At 43.8% G+C, this 15,747-nt stretch overlaps 1 protein-coding gene across 1 annotated transcript; it reads right to left on the reverse strand.

Annotated features, from left to right (window-relative positions):
* Positions 1 to 791: 791 nt before the first annotated feature.
* ALDH5A1 (aldehyde dehydrogenase 5 family member A1) lies at positions 792 to 14,648 on the reverse strand. Its single transcript, XM_074987589.1, has 10 exons — positions 14,153 to 14,648; positions 10,877 to 10,960; positions 10,303 to 10,473; positions 9,486 to 9,602; positions 8,847 to 8,990; positions 7,699 to 7,842; positions 5,492 to 5,650; positions 2,078 to 2,247; positions 1,220 to 1,278; positions 792 to 1,052 (listed from the first exon to the last, which is right to left on the reverse strand). The coding sequence occupies exons 1-10, from the start codon at positions 14,432 to 14,434 to the stop codon at positions 847 to 849; spliced, it is 1,536 nt and encodes a 511-aa protein (XP_074843690.1). The 5' UTR covers positions 14,435 to 14,648; the 3' UTR covers positions 792 to 846.
* Between the last annotated feature and the right edge of the window lie 1,099 nt (positions 14,649 to 15,747).

Below are 15,747 nucleotides of genomic sequence, written 5' to 3' on the forward strand. Positions count from 1 at the left end.
TTCTCTGCTATACACTACACTAGACATTCCCCAAGGTCTACTTACTCATTGTGCAGCCAATCTATACAGTCTATTGGGACATCTACAACCTGTGCTACCACGTAAACAGGGTTGTATCTGTTTCCCCCCAACTATTAAACTCCTAGGCACACATTAGGATTACTTTGCTCTGCTGAGGTCCAATGAAGCAATATGCTGTAGGTGATGTTGCAATTTACAATGATGCATACTGACAACTGTGCACTAGCCTGCAAGGGTGCCTGGCTCCAACCATTACTACTAATTCCTCCCCTTCACAAGCACCACATTCTTCTGCAGAGATTAATAAAAGTAAACAATCTGAAAGTTATACAGCTGAATTAGTGAATACTATTTGGCACAAAACCAGAAAGTACAGGCTTTCCTCCCCAATGCCTTCACACTCCCTACATAGATGCATGAATATTGAGAGACACAACAGGGAAAAAAAAAGTTCTCTGCATCTTCTAGAACAGAAATTGTGATCTTCATTATGCACAGATCTCTAAAGCCTTCCTCTTCACATAGGGTAACCCAGATTACAGAACTTATTCCTCCATGCCGGCGCTCCCCTCTCACCCCACAACCCACCTGAGGCACTGCCATTCAAAAATTGGATCTTAACTAGATCTATGTAACTCGCAATAATTGTGTTTTACAAGTGCCAGCACAGGGCTACCTGAAACATCTCTCTCTACAAGTAATAGCATTACTTGAACTGGAGGAGGGTAAAAAAAAAAAAAAAAAATCAAATAAACAGACTGACAATCTGCTTGACTCAAGTCATTATTTTCCAGCCTTTGTGGACTTTGTCATTTTTGCAAATGATTATAAGCCCCCAAAACAGACATACTTTATTTCTAGGTACTCTTCAATACCATATTTTGAACCTTCTCGTCCCAAGCCAGATTGTTTCACACCACCAAAAGGGCACTCCACCGAGGACAGTAATCCTTCATTAACACCAACCATTCCAACCTCCAGCTGCTCTGCAACTCTCCAAATCTGGGCTGGGTCTTGAGAATAGAAATATCCTGCCATGAATGAAAAAATATACTGTTAAAAGAGAACAATCAAATGGACATGGCAACAGAACATTTTGGGGAAGGTACTTATTAGCAAATGGAGTAATCAAAATTTAATTCTTCATATCACAAAGCGTGTAGCTGCACAGTGACATCTCTGCCAAGCAAGACCATACCTGCTAAACCCACACTGGCTGAATTTGCTATAGCAACAGCTTCTGCTTCGGTATCAAACCTGCCAATAAAAAAGCAGATACCAGTGAGACCTGCAATCAATACAGCATGAGAAAATAAAGTAATCCTGACAGCCTTCCTCTTCTCTGGATACTGAGCCGTCGCCGGGTTGCAAAAGGGACAGAGTGAATGTAGGTTTGTTCTCGATGGCATATTTTCGGTGTTTATGGTTTAATTTTTGGTCTCAAGCACGGGTGCTTTTGTCATTTCCCCTGAGTTACGTTAAACTGAAAAATGTGTTAAGACTTGTCTAGAGAAAGAAAATGAATGGCATGTTTAATCCACATTACGTGACAAGATTCTGCACCTGGGAAGGATTAATAAATCTTCCTGTACACTGAATCCTATCATGATCAGTCATAATGGGGAAAAAAAGGACCTCAAAGAGAAGGACAATTGTCCCAAGTGTATTTTGGATCACAGAAGCATAGGACTGGTACGTCAAGTAACAAGATGCAAAAGCCTTCAGATCCCTGGAAGAAGTATTAAAATTCATGGTTATGAATTTTCTGTTATCCTCCCTTGTTAAACTGCAAGTGCCATTTAAAAATATCAATTAAAAAAACCAAATATTAATGGGTCAAAGGATATGTACAATTTTAACAAGTAAAAATCCAAAGAAGAGATTTTATTTATGCTTGTGTGTGTGTAAACCATAATCTCACAAGAAGCCTAAAAAACAAAAAAGTATAATAATAATAATAATAATAAATGCATATTATATACCTATTCACATAACAAATATTTTCTGCAGTTTCCCAAACTCTGTCTCTGTTAATCCAAAGAATGGAATATCTTACTTGATAACTGGTGCTAAAGGACCAAATGTCTCTTCTTGCATGCAAAGCATTTTTGTGGTGACATTGCTGAGAAGAGTAGGCTCAAAGAAATTCTTTCCAAAGCTATGTCGTTTCCCTCCTGTCAGGATGGATGCTCCTTTAGAAACTGCATCACTAATGTGTCTTTCCACCTGATAAGAGCAAAATAAAAGATACTCAAGCAAGCATCTTCAGGAAAGGTGTAGTTTTCCCTGGACACACAATAAGACTCCCCAGAATTAAACAAGGGACTAGACAAAAGGGGTTTATTCGCCATTCTCCTTAGAGAGCTCAGACACTTCTTAAAACCTCCCTTTTTGATCTCTCCTTCTGTTGTCACCTGAATTTTGGATTTACAGACCACTGTAACTTTAAAGGCAGGTATAAAATTCAGTAAAAAGATTTACATGCAAGCTTAAAATTATGAATGCTTGGTAGTTCTGAAGTCAAGGGCTGTACTGACAGTATGGAAAGTTAAGTACATGATTAAGTCTTAGCAGGATCAGGGCCACACAGTCATGATCAGCGTCCTCACAGAGAGATACAAAAAGACCATGTAGTGGTAACTTATGGACAGAAGAAAACTATCTGTCTCTGTAGAAAATCTTCAAAATGGTATTGGAAGGATCATAAATTCATCTATATTCTAACGTGGACAGAAAGCACATTAAATTAACAACTATGACCCCAATCCAGGGCGATAATTTTTTTTTTAAATTTAATTTTTTTTTTAAAAAAAGCATTTTAAATTAAAAACATTTTTATTTTTACATATAAGGCCTTAAGATTAAATTTCTGGTAACATACAGTAAGGCCTAAACTTACTACAATTTCAATAAATGAATTAAAACACCCACATTAGATCAGCAATTCCTCTCCAAATCTTTACAAGTTAGAGAATGCTACTTTAAACATGATTAGGGGGAGAGAATCTTTAACTGTTAAGGTTAATTCAAGCTTTATAAATATGTCACAGTGTCAAACGGTGAATTAAGTATCTTCATTATTTTCAATCTTTACAGCATAGTGAATGGTGGTATTGGTATTTTCCCTAGTACCAATCTCCCAGTTTCTGGCATGCAGAAAATTGTTTGCTTTAATTTTACTTTTGCATTCAGGTGGTATTAGTTCATCCAAATTCAGAAACCAACTGGGAACTGGAAAAAGTATGGATGCTTATTTTCCTCTTTCAAGTTACGAACAATAATAATTTTTAAAACCATGCAGGTGTGAGAAGGTGAACTTTAATAATTCTAAAAATTTTAGGAGTGATGGGGCCAGATTTCTAAAGCTGGTTAGACACCTAAAGAGGCAAATAGGCACTAGTGGGCTATGGCATCTTAATGCAAATTACGAATAAAAATTCATCATTAATATATAAATACCACGCTTCATTTTCCATAATAAACATGAAGAATCAGAATATATATAAACTACTTACATAAATGAGACTGCACCTTTCTTTATAAAGAAATACCTAAAACAGTCCTCCTCAACCAGTGTGTCAGCACACCGCTGTGCTGCGAAGCAGAGCTTAGCATGCCTCAGAACTGCACGCTGGGAGTGCCACCTGCCACTCTGTGCATGCGTCCCGATGCTTGGTGGGAAAAATGCATGGCAGTGGCAGTGGCAGCTCTGGTGAGTCACCAGCATCGAATTAGAGCATGGCGGGGAGGTGCTGCCTGGCTCTGGGGGATGGGTGGGGGGATTTGGTTATAGTGGAGAACTGAGGGTGCCTGGCTCTTGGGCAAGGGTGAGGGCATTGGGTTATATATATTGGGTGTGCTGTGAAATTATAATGAGTGCTGACAAGTGTGCCACGAGGTGCTAAAAGCTGCTGAGCACAGATCTCAAGCATACAAATGCAAAACACAATTGAAAGTCACCCACCACATTCAGGGCACCAGATAGTTTTAGCCTTAACTTTTTCCTGTTTGGTTTTGATATACACACTGTTCAAATCAAGAACTCTACCATGGTACTTAGAGGCATAAATACTCCCAATACAACTCTCAGAGGCTGCTGAAGTTTTACAAATGTTCTCCAGAAGAATACCAATCAGAACAGAATTAGGGAGAAACGCTTGCTCAGGAGTTGGCAACCTGCAGCTCTTTAAGGAGTCATCCAGCGGCTCTGGACACCAGTTCCTCCGCGGCTCTGGATGTTGTAATGAACCTGCCCTGCTGCTGCTGAAACAAAAGCAGCTATTGCCAGTCTGGCCCACGCTCAATTCTCTCTCCTCCCACTCTCACATGTGGCCAGATCAGAGATGAGTAGGAGGTGGGGCTGGTCAGTGCTGGACTGAGCAGGGTGGTGATGGTGCTCGTGGGGGCTGACCCTATTTCGGGGCTCAAGCAGAGCATCGTACAGGGGCTGTGGTGAGCGGGGTCCAGCTCAAGACAGGTACGGAGCAGTTTGGGTGTCTCTTCCCCCACCTTCTCTGGTTTCTTTTCTTGCCCCCCAAGCTGGGCTGCTCCTGAATCCCCCACCCCTTAGCTGTGCTGCTCTGTCCTCAGCAGCTGTGTGCTAACCCCTCATCCCTCCATGCAAGCCAGACTAGCAGCGTCTCTATCACTCTGCTTTAGCCCTGGGCTCTCTGGACATGCAGCAGCAGCCTGTCCCCACCCTGCTCTGGGCACAGTGCATGCTGGTTCAGCAAAGCAGCTATTGTCTGTTAGGCCACCCAGCAGGGGGAGCGTATGGAGCAGAGACCCTCGCTCTGGGAGTGCCTGCAGGATACGCATGCAGAGCACCACTGTCAGTACATATGAATATGTAAAAAGTTTGTGAATATTCTGCAGTAAACATGTATCACATTACAAAGTATTGTGTGTGCTCTGTTCTTAAAACAGGAGTTACAAAATGTACAGTTTGATTTTATTTATTAAGGACTGTCTCGTATTCACAAGCTCTGCAGCTCTTGAAGTATTGATTTTGTAACCAAATTTGAAAAAAATTTCTCTTCTCACTATTTTGGTTGCAGACCCTTGCCGTAGATTATTCCTTCTCTTTTCCTAGTTTAATGTGGCAATGATAGCTACAATTACTCCTATTCACATCCTTGTAAGCTTTGAAGACAGAATACTTCCTGCAAATATAGAGACAAAGTGGGTGGGGTAATATCTTTTGTTGGTGAGACAGACAAGTTTTTGAGCCCCACAGAGCTCTTTTTGAGGTTTTGGAAAGATACTCCAAGCATCACAGCAAAATGCAAGGTGGAACAGATTATATAGCATGAGAAAACAGCACATATTGTGAGGGACCATATCAGGTGGAAGGGCAAATACAGTTTTACAAACCAGGTTACTAGGCAAAACTGGGTATAAATGTTTAATACTTCATAAAAATATAAATTGAAATTTCAAGTGAAATCAGTTTACTTTGATTTACATTTACCTTTTCCACTGCTTTTTCATTAATTAATGGCCCTTGGGTAGTTTCTTCATCAAATCCATTTCCTACATGTAGCTCGCTCTCAATGGCTTTAGCAAATTTTTCCACAAATGCATCATGGATCTTTCTTTGCACCAAAAATCGGTTTGTGCAAACACAGGTCTGAAAACAAACATGAAAGAATACCAAAACACAAAGCTTAGTGTTCTCCTCCACTTTTCACAGAACAGTAATTGCTGACCATCACAATTTCTTCCATTCCTCCTCTACTCCCAACATAGACCCATTTCCAAGGTTAGTGCTTCTTTCATTACAATACTCTGAAAAAAATCAAACACTAACAAATTGGAAGTGTTTCTCTGCAACACCAACACTATTAGCAGGTGTGGTTCCTGCTAGGAAAGGATTAAGTGGATCTGCTGATTCCCTGACATCTGTATCCTCTAGAATATAAGGGAAATGGGAGTTATCGTCTAATCAAAGGCTATAGGATGTGGGCTGAGTAGCAGACTCAGCACCTAAGATGAAGATAAGAGCTAATATTTCTGTTCTCCTTATTTTTCTCTTTGTTAAAACAACTAAATCCCACACAAACAAAATGAGCCTAGATTCTATAGGTTGGATTTGTATGTTGGGAGAAGAACGTGTGCTCACACTGACCCTTTGTTCTGTCCACAACCTCCTCCACTCCTCCTGCCTTGACTACTACAATCTCTTATTACTTGATGTTCTCCAACACATTAAATACTAAAATAATTCTCTCTTGCAAGTCAGACTGCATTATCTGCCTTTGAATCCTTTGGTAGCTTTCTACATCAAGTCTAAATTCCTTACCCTTGCATACAAGAACCTATTTGGCTCTGTCTTGGTTTATATCCTGGGCTTTGTTTCATGTTGTTAGGCCCCAAATTCAACATTTTTCAATACCAAAAATTCCAGTCTCATTACTGTATTCATCTCCTTCTCTCAGACCAGTGCTTACATTTTCCTCTATGCTGTCTCCAAAGTCTGATTTGTGAGATTACTTCATACTAATCAGATCCCTTTCACATTCCACCTGAAACTTGCTTTTTCTGCAAGGACAACGACTATATCAGTCAGGTATCAGAGGGGTAGCCGTGTTAGTCTGGATCTGTAGCAGCAACGAAGGGTCCTGTGGCACCTTATAGACTAACAGACTATCAGTCAGGTGCCTTCTTCAACCGGTCAACCTTGGGTTACATGTGGCTCATCAGGATAAGCCTGGGAACAGAATACCATTCACTGGTTTTCCTAATACTAACACTTAAAGCGACAGAGCAAGTGCAAGGTTTTTTTTCCCCCCTAAAAATCGTGCAACAATTTTATACACTCTCTTTTAGGTGTTAATGGTAGTAACTCTGTCTAGGGAGAAACACTCAATCTTGACAAGTAAAGGAGGAATTATTTCCATCTCTCTATCTTAAATTGTTTGTACCACTTATAAAAAACTTAGCCTGAACATATGTGCACAAATAATGTTGGGGGACAGAGAATGAGATTTTTAAAAAAAAAAAACAAAAAAAACCCCCACCTCTTTCCCCATGTGCTGTTAGTCATCCTTTCCTCCTTTTCTTGGAAATTATTGGCTCCAGAAAAAAAAAGGCTATGGGGAAGTGTCTCTACTAAAAATGACTTCTGCTTTCCTTGGACATCCTCAACTACCACTAGCTCCAAAGGCTATCCTGGGGCAACAAGGGATACAAGATTAGGGGCACAAAGAACACAGGTTAAGTGCACATCCTTACACACAAGTTTGGTTGCCCAAAATCTGTTAACTGCTAACTTAAGACAGAACAGAATATACTTTCTAGTGTCTGCTTCAATGGCCTGAAATGAGACCTGTCTTAGCTCAGTTCCCATTTTTTGGAAATTCACATTAGTTTCTTGGTTGTGAAATGTGGATGTGACAAAAACATCTAACTGCAAAGAGGCCACTGAACTGGCAATGCAGACTCGCTTTCTCAATACTACAGGTACTAACAAATGCATTGCCGTGATCGTGTTGATACCTGATACCTATGCTTTGTCTGTTCAGTGGCTAGGGGACTTCAGCATCCAAGGCTGCAAATCCATTATTTTTTCTTCTACAAGCAAATAAAGCTAGGCAAAACCAGCCTAATCACAAAAAATATGGCTCTTTTATGCTCCAAAATGTGGAATAGGCAAGGTAGAAAAATAAGTCATCTCACCTGTCCAGAGTTTCTGTATTTAGAAGCTACAGCTCCTGCAACAGCTCGGTCCACATCAGCACTATCAAACACTATAAATGGAGCATGGCCTCCAAGCTCCATGGAAACCCTCTTCACAGAACCAGCAGCATGGTGCAGCAATATCTACAAGTATACAGCAGTCATGGAAGTACATAACTAATCAGTTAACTGAAGAATCAGAATTTAGAGGCAGAGAGAGTAACTTTGGCAGGTGATGAACTCCCATAATGAACCTACAAGTGGAGTCCTGTAAATCCGTGGATATCTGCATCTGGTCATTTTTGCAGACGCAAATTTTGTATCCGCACAGAGTCAATCTTTTCTATTCCCTTGTGAATGCAGGCAACCCCTTCTACATTTCTCCAGGGAAAAAGCTCACACTGACATTAATAGGGCCACAATTTCACCCAATTATTTTGTCCAGCCTTATTTAACTAGAACTCAGGGAAGAGCTGTTTCCAGTTTCCCTTGCCAGACTCTTTCACAATACAACAGAAATTGCTGTTCAGATTTTTCTCCTGCTAGCCGTCTTATATTTTCATCTGCTTGCTGTCCTCCCACTCCTCCTGAGACCATTCTAGAAAATTCACTTCCTCCTTAAAGGAAAGATTCTACCCTCACTGTAGTATCTTATTCCTCAAATAGTCCTACTGATTTCCATGAGACTACTTCCCAAACAAGGGGAGTAGACTCTGCCTTACGTAAAGATTTCACTTTATTAACCCTTCTGTAACCCTCTTTCAGTAACGCATTTCATGACTGAGCAGCACACTGTGAACTCTTCCCTTTCGAGCACGGTCATCACATAACTTGAAACAGGAAAGTTCAGCTCCAAAAATAACTAAGTAACTGCTCTTCATCAAATTACAAACACAAATGATGCACATTACTACTGCTCTATCAATTAGCACATTACATGGATGGCAATTCAAAAAAAAAAAAAACAGAACATAACACATTCAGGAAGCTGTGTGAAGCCCTCAGCTGCCAGACAGAAAGAAAATGTGTTACAGTGTGGGGAAGAACCCCACCAAAAAAAAAAAAAAGTTATGTACAGGTGTAATGTATATACCCTTCTCTCCTCAGAACACTTCCCTTGTTTTTCAAATGTTCCCTGTCTTACACACCTTTCCAGTAGCAGTGGAGCCAGTAAAAGAAATTTTTGCTACTAAAGGATCAGTGCACAGAGCCTCCCCGACAGCTGGGGTTTGTTCTCGGGAGGAGGGGACAACATTATATACTCCTGCCGGAATCCCAGCCTGGTTTGCAAGCTGCAAAGAGAAAGAGTGCATATGCAATTAGAAAATAACATACTTTTTACAGGATTACAGATAATGTTTTTCATATGAGCATATATTTATAATATTTGCTCTGAAGATAAATATTGTGTCAGTGAGAGATGAGGGTGCTTCAATATTGGGCTTCATAAACATAACATGTTGGCATTGCTGTTTACACACAAATAGGCTGTTGTCCACATCAACTAAAGCAAAAAATATTTAAAGTTAAAGCTGTCTTTTGCAAAGCACTTAAATAGCTAGTCCAATCTTGGAAAATAGTCCTAATGTTGTCATAATATATTCCAGTGATTTTATTTATTTTAAAAGTCAGTGTTCAATCTGAACAAGCAGCTTAACACAGTACATTTGTACTCTCTGTGACAGAATGGGTCCAAGAGTTACGTTTGAACACCATCTCACATCCGGTTTTGATTGCTACTGTAAGATATTACATTGGCAATGGACCGTATCAGCATAAGAGCTCACCTCAGCAAGTGCTAACGCTGAAAATGGTGTGCCTTCCGCGGGCTTCACCACCACAGTACAGCCTGCCGCCAGAGCTGCACCAACCTTCCGTGTTATCATAGCACTGGGGAAATTCCACTTGGGGAGAGACACAGACAATGAAAAATCAGAAAAGTAGCATAATTTCCCTCTCTGACCAAATAGCTGGCTATTCTTGTAGCTTCAAGGGAGAACCACAACTAGTGTTGGTAAGAATGAGAGTTTGCTTTACTTTCACAATAAATGCTTCTCAAAAATTGGAAAGGGAAGAAGAGGCAGCACATAAAAGACTGTCTATAATGCCACTACCCATTATTTTGTGCTTTTAAAATTCTACTAATTAAATGGTAAAGTGACATCTACATCAGTGGAAAAACAGCTACTGCCTGTATTAACCCAAACACTTCAATCTTTCTGGGGAGTACCTACTGCAGAGGATAGGTGGAGGAAAAAAAAAAAAAAAAGATATGAGGACACAAATCTGTACCACTAAGAACACGAAAACCAAAAATATGACAAGTGTTTTCAGCATAAAGAATCACTGTTTTTTCTTGCAATATTTAATTCAATATCAAAACACATTCAGACCAATGCTGCAACTTTCTCATACCTTATCTAGAGGCTATATAGCCCACCCAGAACAAATCAGCGCGGAGCACATTTTGTTTGAGGGTGGGGGCAGAGAAGATTCAGGGGGGTTTCTCCTGGGCAGTGGTGATATATGCTACCCCATTCTCAGAGCTCAGCCAAAAGCCCTAAATTAGTCCTTAATCAATCTAATAGATCCAGTTGCACTTACAGGGGTTATAATGGCTGCCACTCCAACAGGCTGTTTCAGCACCAAGAACCTTTTATCTTTCACAGGAGGTGGAATGATGTCACCATAAATGCGACGACCTTCTTCTGCAAACCAGTCCAGGAAGGAGGCAGAATATAGAATTTCACCTTGTGCCTCTTTCAGAGGCTTCCCCTTTGATTAAATCACAATGAAGAAATATTTTAAAGGCCAAAGGTGACTGAAATGAGTCACTTAGGTAATTAATTTTACTCATCATTATTTGCATTTACCATGGCACCTAGAAGCCCCTGGCCATTGTACTATGCACCATAAAAGGCACTTTGATTCCAGGTTATGTGCACTTTGGACAGAGTCTAGGGTAAGGATTTATAGGAGTCTTTACATTACTTCAACAGGGGCCACATGGTAAATTCTACAGGGAAGGCTCTGCTAATGAGTCTTTTGTGCTTAAGGCCTGGGAGTTGTGGGTACACATCACCACTCGGAATAAGGCTCTTTGTTGCCAAAGCAGACATTTGTTGGCAAAGAGGCCTGAAAGATGCTGAAATTAGTATATTTTTATTGTTAAACTCACATTCTCTGCTGTAATTATCTTAGCAAGGTCATCTTTATTCTCCATCATCAAACTGTACCATTTGCGAAGTAATGCACTTCTCTCCTGGGCATGGAAAAACAAATAGTTTAAAGCACAGCTGCCGTCGTTTTAAACCAAGATGAGAATGATTCAGCATAGGTTCAATGTCATACTTTATGTATACATGAATGTATGCTGTTCAAAAAGAAAAAGAGATAGATGAATAAGGATGACATGAATACAAAATTGTATTGGAGGGCTAATGATGCCAGTAAAGACAACAGTCCTTCTAACTGGGTAACTTGTCTCTGCCAGCAACCGGTGCTTTTCAGAGGAAAATCTTTCCAGAGTGGAAGCTTCATCCCCAAGGTAGTTGATAGATTATAACATCCGGCACAAATGTTTACATTTTTAATGTGTGTATGTACGAGCTCTTGGCAGCAATATCATGTGGAATTCAGTTTCACAGGCTTGTTTAGATGTAAAGAACTACTTGCTTATAAATAGTTAATGAGAAAAGGATGACATGCCTTTTTTAAAAAAAGAAAAAAAAAATCACTTTTTCTAAGGCAGTGGCTCTCACCCTTTCCAGAGTATTAGTCCCCCTTTCAGAGGTCTGATTTGTCTTGTGTACCCCAAGTTTCACCACATTTAAAAACTACTTGTTCATGAAATCAGATATAAAAATACAAGTAAAATAACTGAAAATTGCTTATTTTCTCAATTTTACCATAAAATTATAAAATAAATCAATTGGAATATAACTACTGTCATGACATTTACAGTGCATATTTTATAGAGCAGTATAAATAAGTCAATGGATGACATTTTAGTCGGTATTGACTTCGCTAGTACTTTTTATGTAGCCTGTACTGAAACTGGGCAAATAAGTTTACAGCATACAATACCACTGCTGGCAATTGAAGTAGTCTGCATGAATTTTTGCTTGTTTCATAATATCTAATCTTGTTTTTCTTTAGTGTTATGCATTGCTAGGTATACCTCTCTATTATCTAGAATATCTGGATATCTGGCAACCTCCCAGTCCGGGGCTGCTGGATATGAAAGAGTTTACTGTATACTCCTGGCTGAGAACCAGGTTGTAAGATATGTGTAAGGTTGCAGTGTCCAACAAGTTCTGAAACAGTCGTCATTATAGTTGCTACGGCTATAGCAAACTAGCCACATTATTATGAACATATACTTATTGTTCAAACCAACTAGTCACCCAAATAGTTACATGTGCCTAATGGCTAGCATGATGGATACCATGAATGTTGAGGTGACTTGTGGCCTTCGAGTCAGCTTTTAAATTCAGAGTACCACCTATGTGCTCCACTAGCCCTCCTTTTGGGTCACAGTAGTGACAGACTGCTTACTAGCAGAGCCTAGACCAGCGGTTCCCAATCTTTTCAGTAACACAGCACACTTCAATGAGACAAACAATTCCATGGTACACCCACTTTTTCAGCTGAATCTATTTCTCATAAATGTCAAATTTACGACAGTTACAGTCCTAGAGAGGTTTAAAACATAGTGCATGTAACAAGCTAAGCAAGGATCAAATGGGATGTTGAGTAATGGAATAACTGCTGAAATGTTCAGTTACTCATGGGCTGGGGAGGCAGGTCCAGAGAGCAGGCTCCCCTACCTGCCAGCTCAATGGAGCCGGAACCTAGCATTTAAACTGCATCCCAGCTCCAACAGGTTCCTGCCCTCCCTCCGTCCCCATCTGCCACAGCAGGGAGCGAGAGGTGACTCCCTGCCAGCCCATTTAGCTGGGAAGCAGCATTTCAACTGTGCCCTGGTGTGAAGCGGGCTCCTGCAGGGTCAGAATTTCCCCTGGCTGCAGCTCTGCAAAGACACAGCAAGGGGAAACAGATAAAATTTCACAGCACACTTGGACAGTTCTCAGGGCACACCAGTGTGGTGCAGCACACTGGTTGAAAACCACTAGCCTAGAGGTGCTGGTCAGAACCAGTGTTCCCTCTCACCCTCAATGCTAGTCAATGCAGTAGACTCTCAAGATACGCGCAAACAAGTTGTGCATGCCTTGGGTTAACACCACTGTCATTCCTGTAACAGGTGGGAAATTGCTTCAATCAGGGGCGGCAGCCAAGAGTCAGGCTGCCATCCCTGACAGGAACAGTTGGTTTCCCAGTCCCCAGAGTGGCAGAGAGCTGGGAACCAGGGGCAACCCATCTCCTGGCTCCCCTCTCCTTGCAGGGCCAGGAAACCATACAGGGCAGGTCAGTTTCCTGGCTCCAAAAAGTGGAGGAGCCCTGTGCCAGGCTGCCCCTGGTTCCCAGCCCCCTCCTCACGCCCACCAGCTGGAGCCAGGAAACTGCTGTCCTGGTCAGTTTCCCAGCTCTGCAATGGGAGGGGAGCTGGGAGCTCATAGCTGGTCAGTTTCCTGGGTCCCACACACAGCAGGGGGAGACAGGAACCAGGCTGCCCCCAGGGTTCCCAGCTCCCCACCACTCTGGGAGCCAGGGAACTAACCAGCCCCCCTCCATTAGTATGAAAATTTGAGTTAGACAGGGGTTACAGAAACACAACCTCTAGGTATCTCGAGGGTTTATAGTACTTGGTTCTTTTTGGTAAACTGGGGTGTACAATAAATAACTGAAGGTATCCAAGCTGAAGAGACTACCCTTCCTGTTACGTCAGCAAGACCTCAGGGAACAATTTTCCAAACACAAGGCTAAAACCAGTTGGCACTTTACGTCAGAGCCCTGGACAGGGTTCCATCTATTTTTTTCCATCCATGGACAGAATAAATTTTGTTGTTATGCACCTAGGCATGCAACGACGTGCACCACCAATCAAAACCCATGTTACTATCCCTTCTGTTTTTACCAGGACAGTCCCTTAATTAAACAGACTCACAGGTGTCCCAACTTTAAGACAATGGGCAAATTGTCCTGTACTTTGCAGGACTCCTGTCCCCCACACCTGGTGTCTCAGGGCTGCCGCTTACACTGCCAAGGAGCTCCCCCATGTCCTGCCCTCGGGGAGGCTGCAGAGACCCCATCCCCACAGCCTCACCCTGGGGCAGCCCCCCTCGACTAGGAGCGCTGACATGGGAGACCAGCCCCTCCCATGGTCACCCAATCCCAAGGGCGGGCGAGCCCCGGCACCTGGCGAGTTATATGACACTCCGCCAAGGCCCGGCCGAGGCCCCGGGGTCGTCCCCCACCCCCACCCAGCGGGACGTGCCCGCAGCGGAATTGCCGCTGCGCCTCCCGAGGCCGGACTCCCCCGCGCTCCCCTCACCTTGGCGGGGGCCGCGCTCCAGGCGGGACAAGCCTCCCAAGCAGCCCTCACCGCGGCCCGGGCCTCGGCCACCCCGCAGTCCGCCACCCGCCCCAGCTCGGCGCCGCTGGCCGGGTCTAGCACTGGGAAGGCGGCGGCCGCCTCCACCCAGCGGCCTCCCACGAAGCCGCCCGAGCGCAGCAGCGACCCGGGCAGCCGCGGCGGGGCCGGGCCGGAGCTGCTAGGCCGGGGCCGGGGCCGGGGCCGGGGCCGGGGCAGTCGCCAGAGCAGCCGGGCAGCCATAGCGGAGTGGGGGGCGGGGCTCTCCGCGCTGCTGGCGGGCGGGCGGCCACTTCCGCGGCGAGAGGCCTGGCGCTGGGCCCGCTTTTCTCCGCCGCCGGGCGGGCCAGCGGCGCTGCGGGGCGGGGCTGAGGAGCTGCACCGCCGGGCTCGCACTAGCGCATCATCTCCAGCGTCGCCAGGTTCGGCCCCGTGGTTCCCAGCAGCCCCGGGGCTCCTCCCGCGCCCCCTCTGCAGCGGGCGCTGGCGGGAGAGCGCCCGCCCAGCGGGTGTGGGGCTGCAGCGGGGTGGCCGCGGGGCAGGCCAGGGCTCGTGTTGCAGAGCCGCCAGCCCGGCCCCGGCCTGGGAGCCCACGTGTGTCCAGTGCTGGGTGCTGCCCCACTGAGAAGCGCCGGCCGTTTGGCCTCCTCTGGGGTGATGCGCAAGGCGCTGTCTGGGCGAGGTCATGGCACTGGGGGGGGGGCAGTTCACCCCCTCGTCCCCCGCGAGAGGGACCCGTTCATAGAGCCCTGGCTGCCACTGCACTAACCGTCCACATCCACGGATGGAAAGTAGATAATTGGCGGATTTGTGGGGCTCTGTCCCGTCCTGCCATTCCCAGAAGTACTGGAACGTGCCCTAGTCTGGGAATGTGACTGGCTGCACTAGTAACTACTCTGCTAGCTCTCCGTGTGGACGCTACTATGCTGAGCTAAAAATGCCTTTTTGTGGTTTAGGCTAATCCGCTTGCAATAGCTATTGCCCTGCGTACACAGGACTTAAACTTTTCAAAGAAACCAAATCTCAGCATTTGACCTGTACCACCTAACTCCATTAGCTGGTGCTTTTTTTTTTTAAAACACCAAATCAAATATTATGAATCTGGCAATAGTGGCAGCCCTGATTGGATCCTTCTACTCTCAAACTCCTTAGTGAGTTTGGTGTTGTTGGAGCAGAGCCACGAAGCTGCATGGATTTAACTTGCACTGTTTTGTGTTGTCCTGTTAAAACACTTGTGTGTTCTGGAGAAGTGGGTCTTACCCATGGAAGCTCGTTACCTAATAAATAAATTTGTTAGTCTTTAAGGTGCTACAGGGCTCCTTTTTACTGATCTGTAAAGTTAAGCATGCATGTAAGTCTCTGCAAGATCTGGCCTTAAATGATTTTTCCTTTGGTTTGAGCTTTTGTGACAAATTTACAAATGGGGCCAGTGTTGCCCAAAGGTTCATAAAACTTGGGACTAACCTGAGCCCCAATCCTATTGGACTCTGTGCAGGCACCAGAAACTGAAAACAAAATCAACTAATACAAGCAAGCTCTGTTAACAGAGCACAGTC

The sequence above is a fragment of the Carettochelys insculpta genome, chromosome 2 (genome assembly GCF_033958435.1).
Source record: "Carettochelys insculpta isolate YL-2023 chromosome 2, ASM3395843v1, whole genome shotgun sequence".
Taxonomy (NCBI): domain Eukaryota; kingdom Metazoa; phylum Chordata; order Testudines; family Carettochelyidae; genus Carettochelys; species Carettochelys insculpta.

Excerpts from the sequence above, each read along its gene's own strand:
- ALDH5A1 (XM_074987589.1), bottom strand. The coding sequence starts at position 14,434 with ATGGCTGCCCGGCTGCTCTGGCGACTGCCCCGGCCCCGGCCCCGGCCC. Across the intron at positions 10,961-14,152 it reads GGAGCGCGGCCCCCGCCAAG|GAGAGAAGTGCATTACTTCG; the intron begins GTGAGGGGAGCG and ends TTCCATGCCCAG. Across the intron at positions 5,651-7,698 it reads AATACAGAAACTCTGGACAG|ACCTGTGTTTGCACAAACCG; the intron begins GTGAGATGACTT and ends GTTTGTTTTCAG.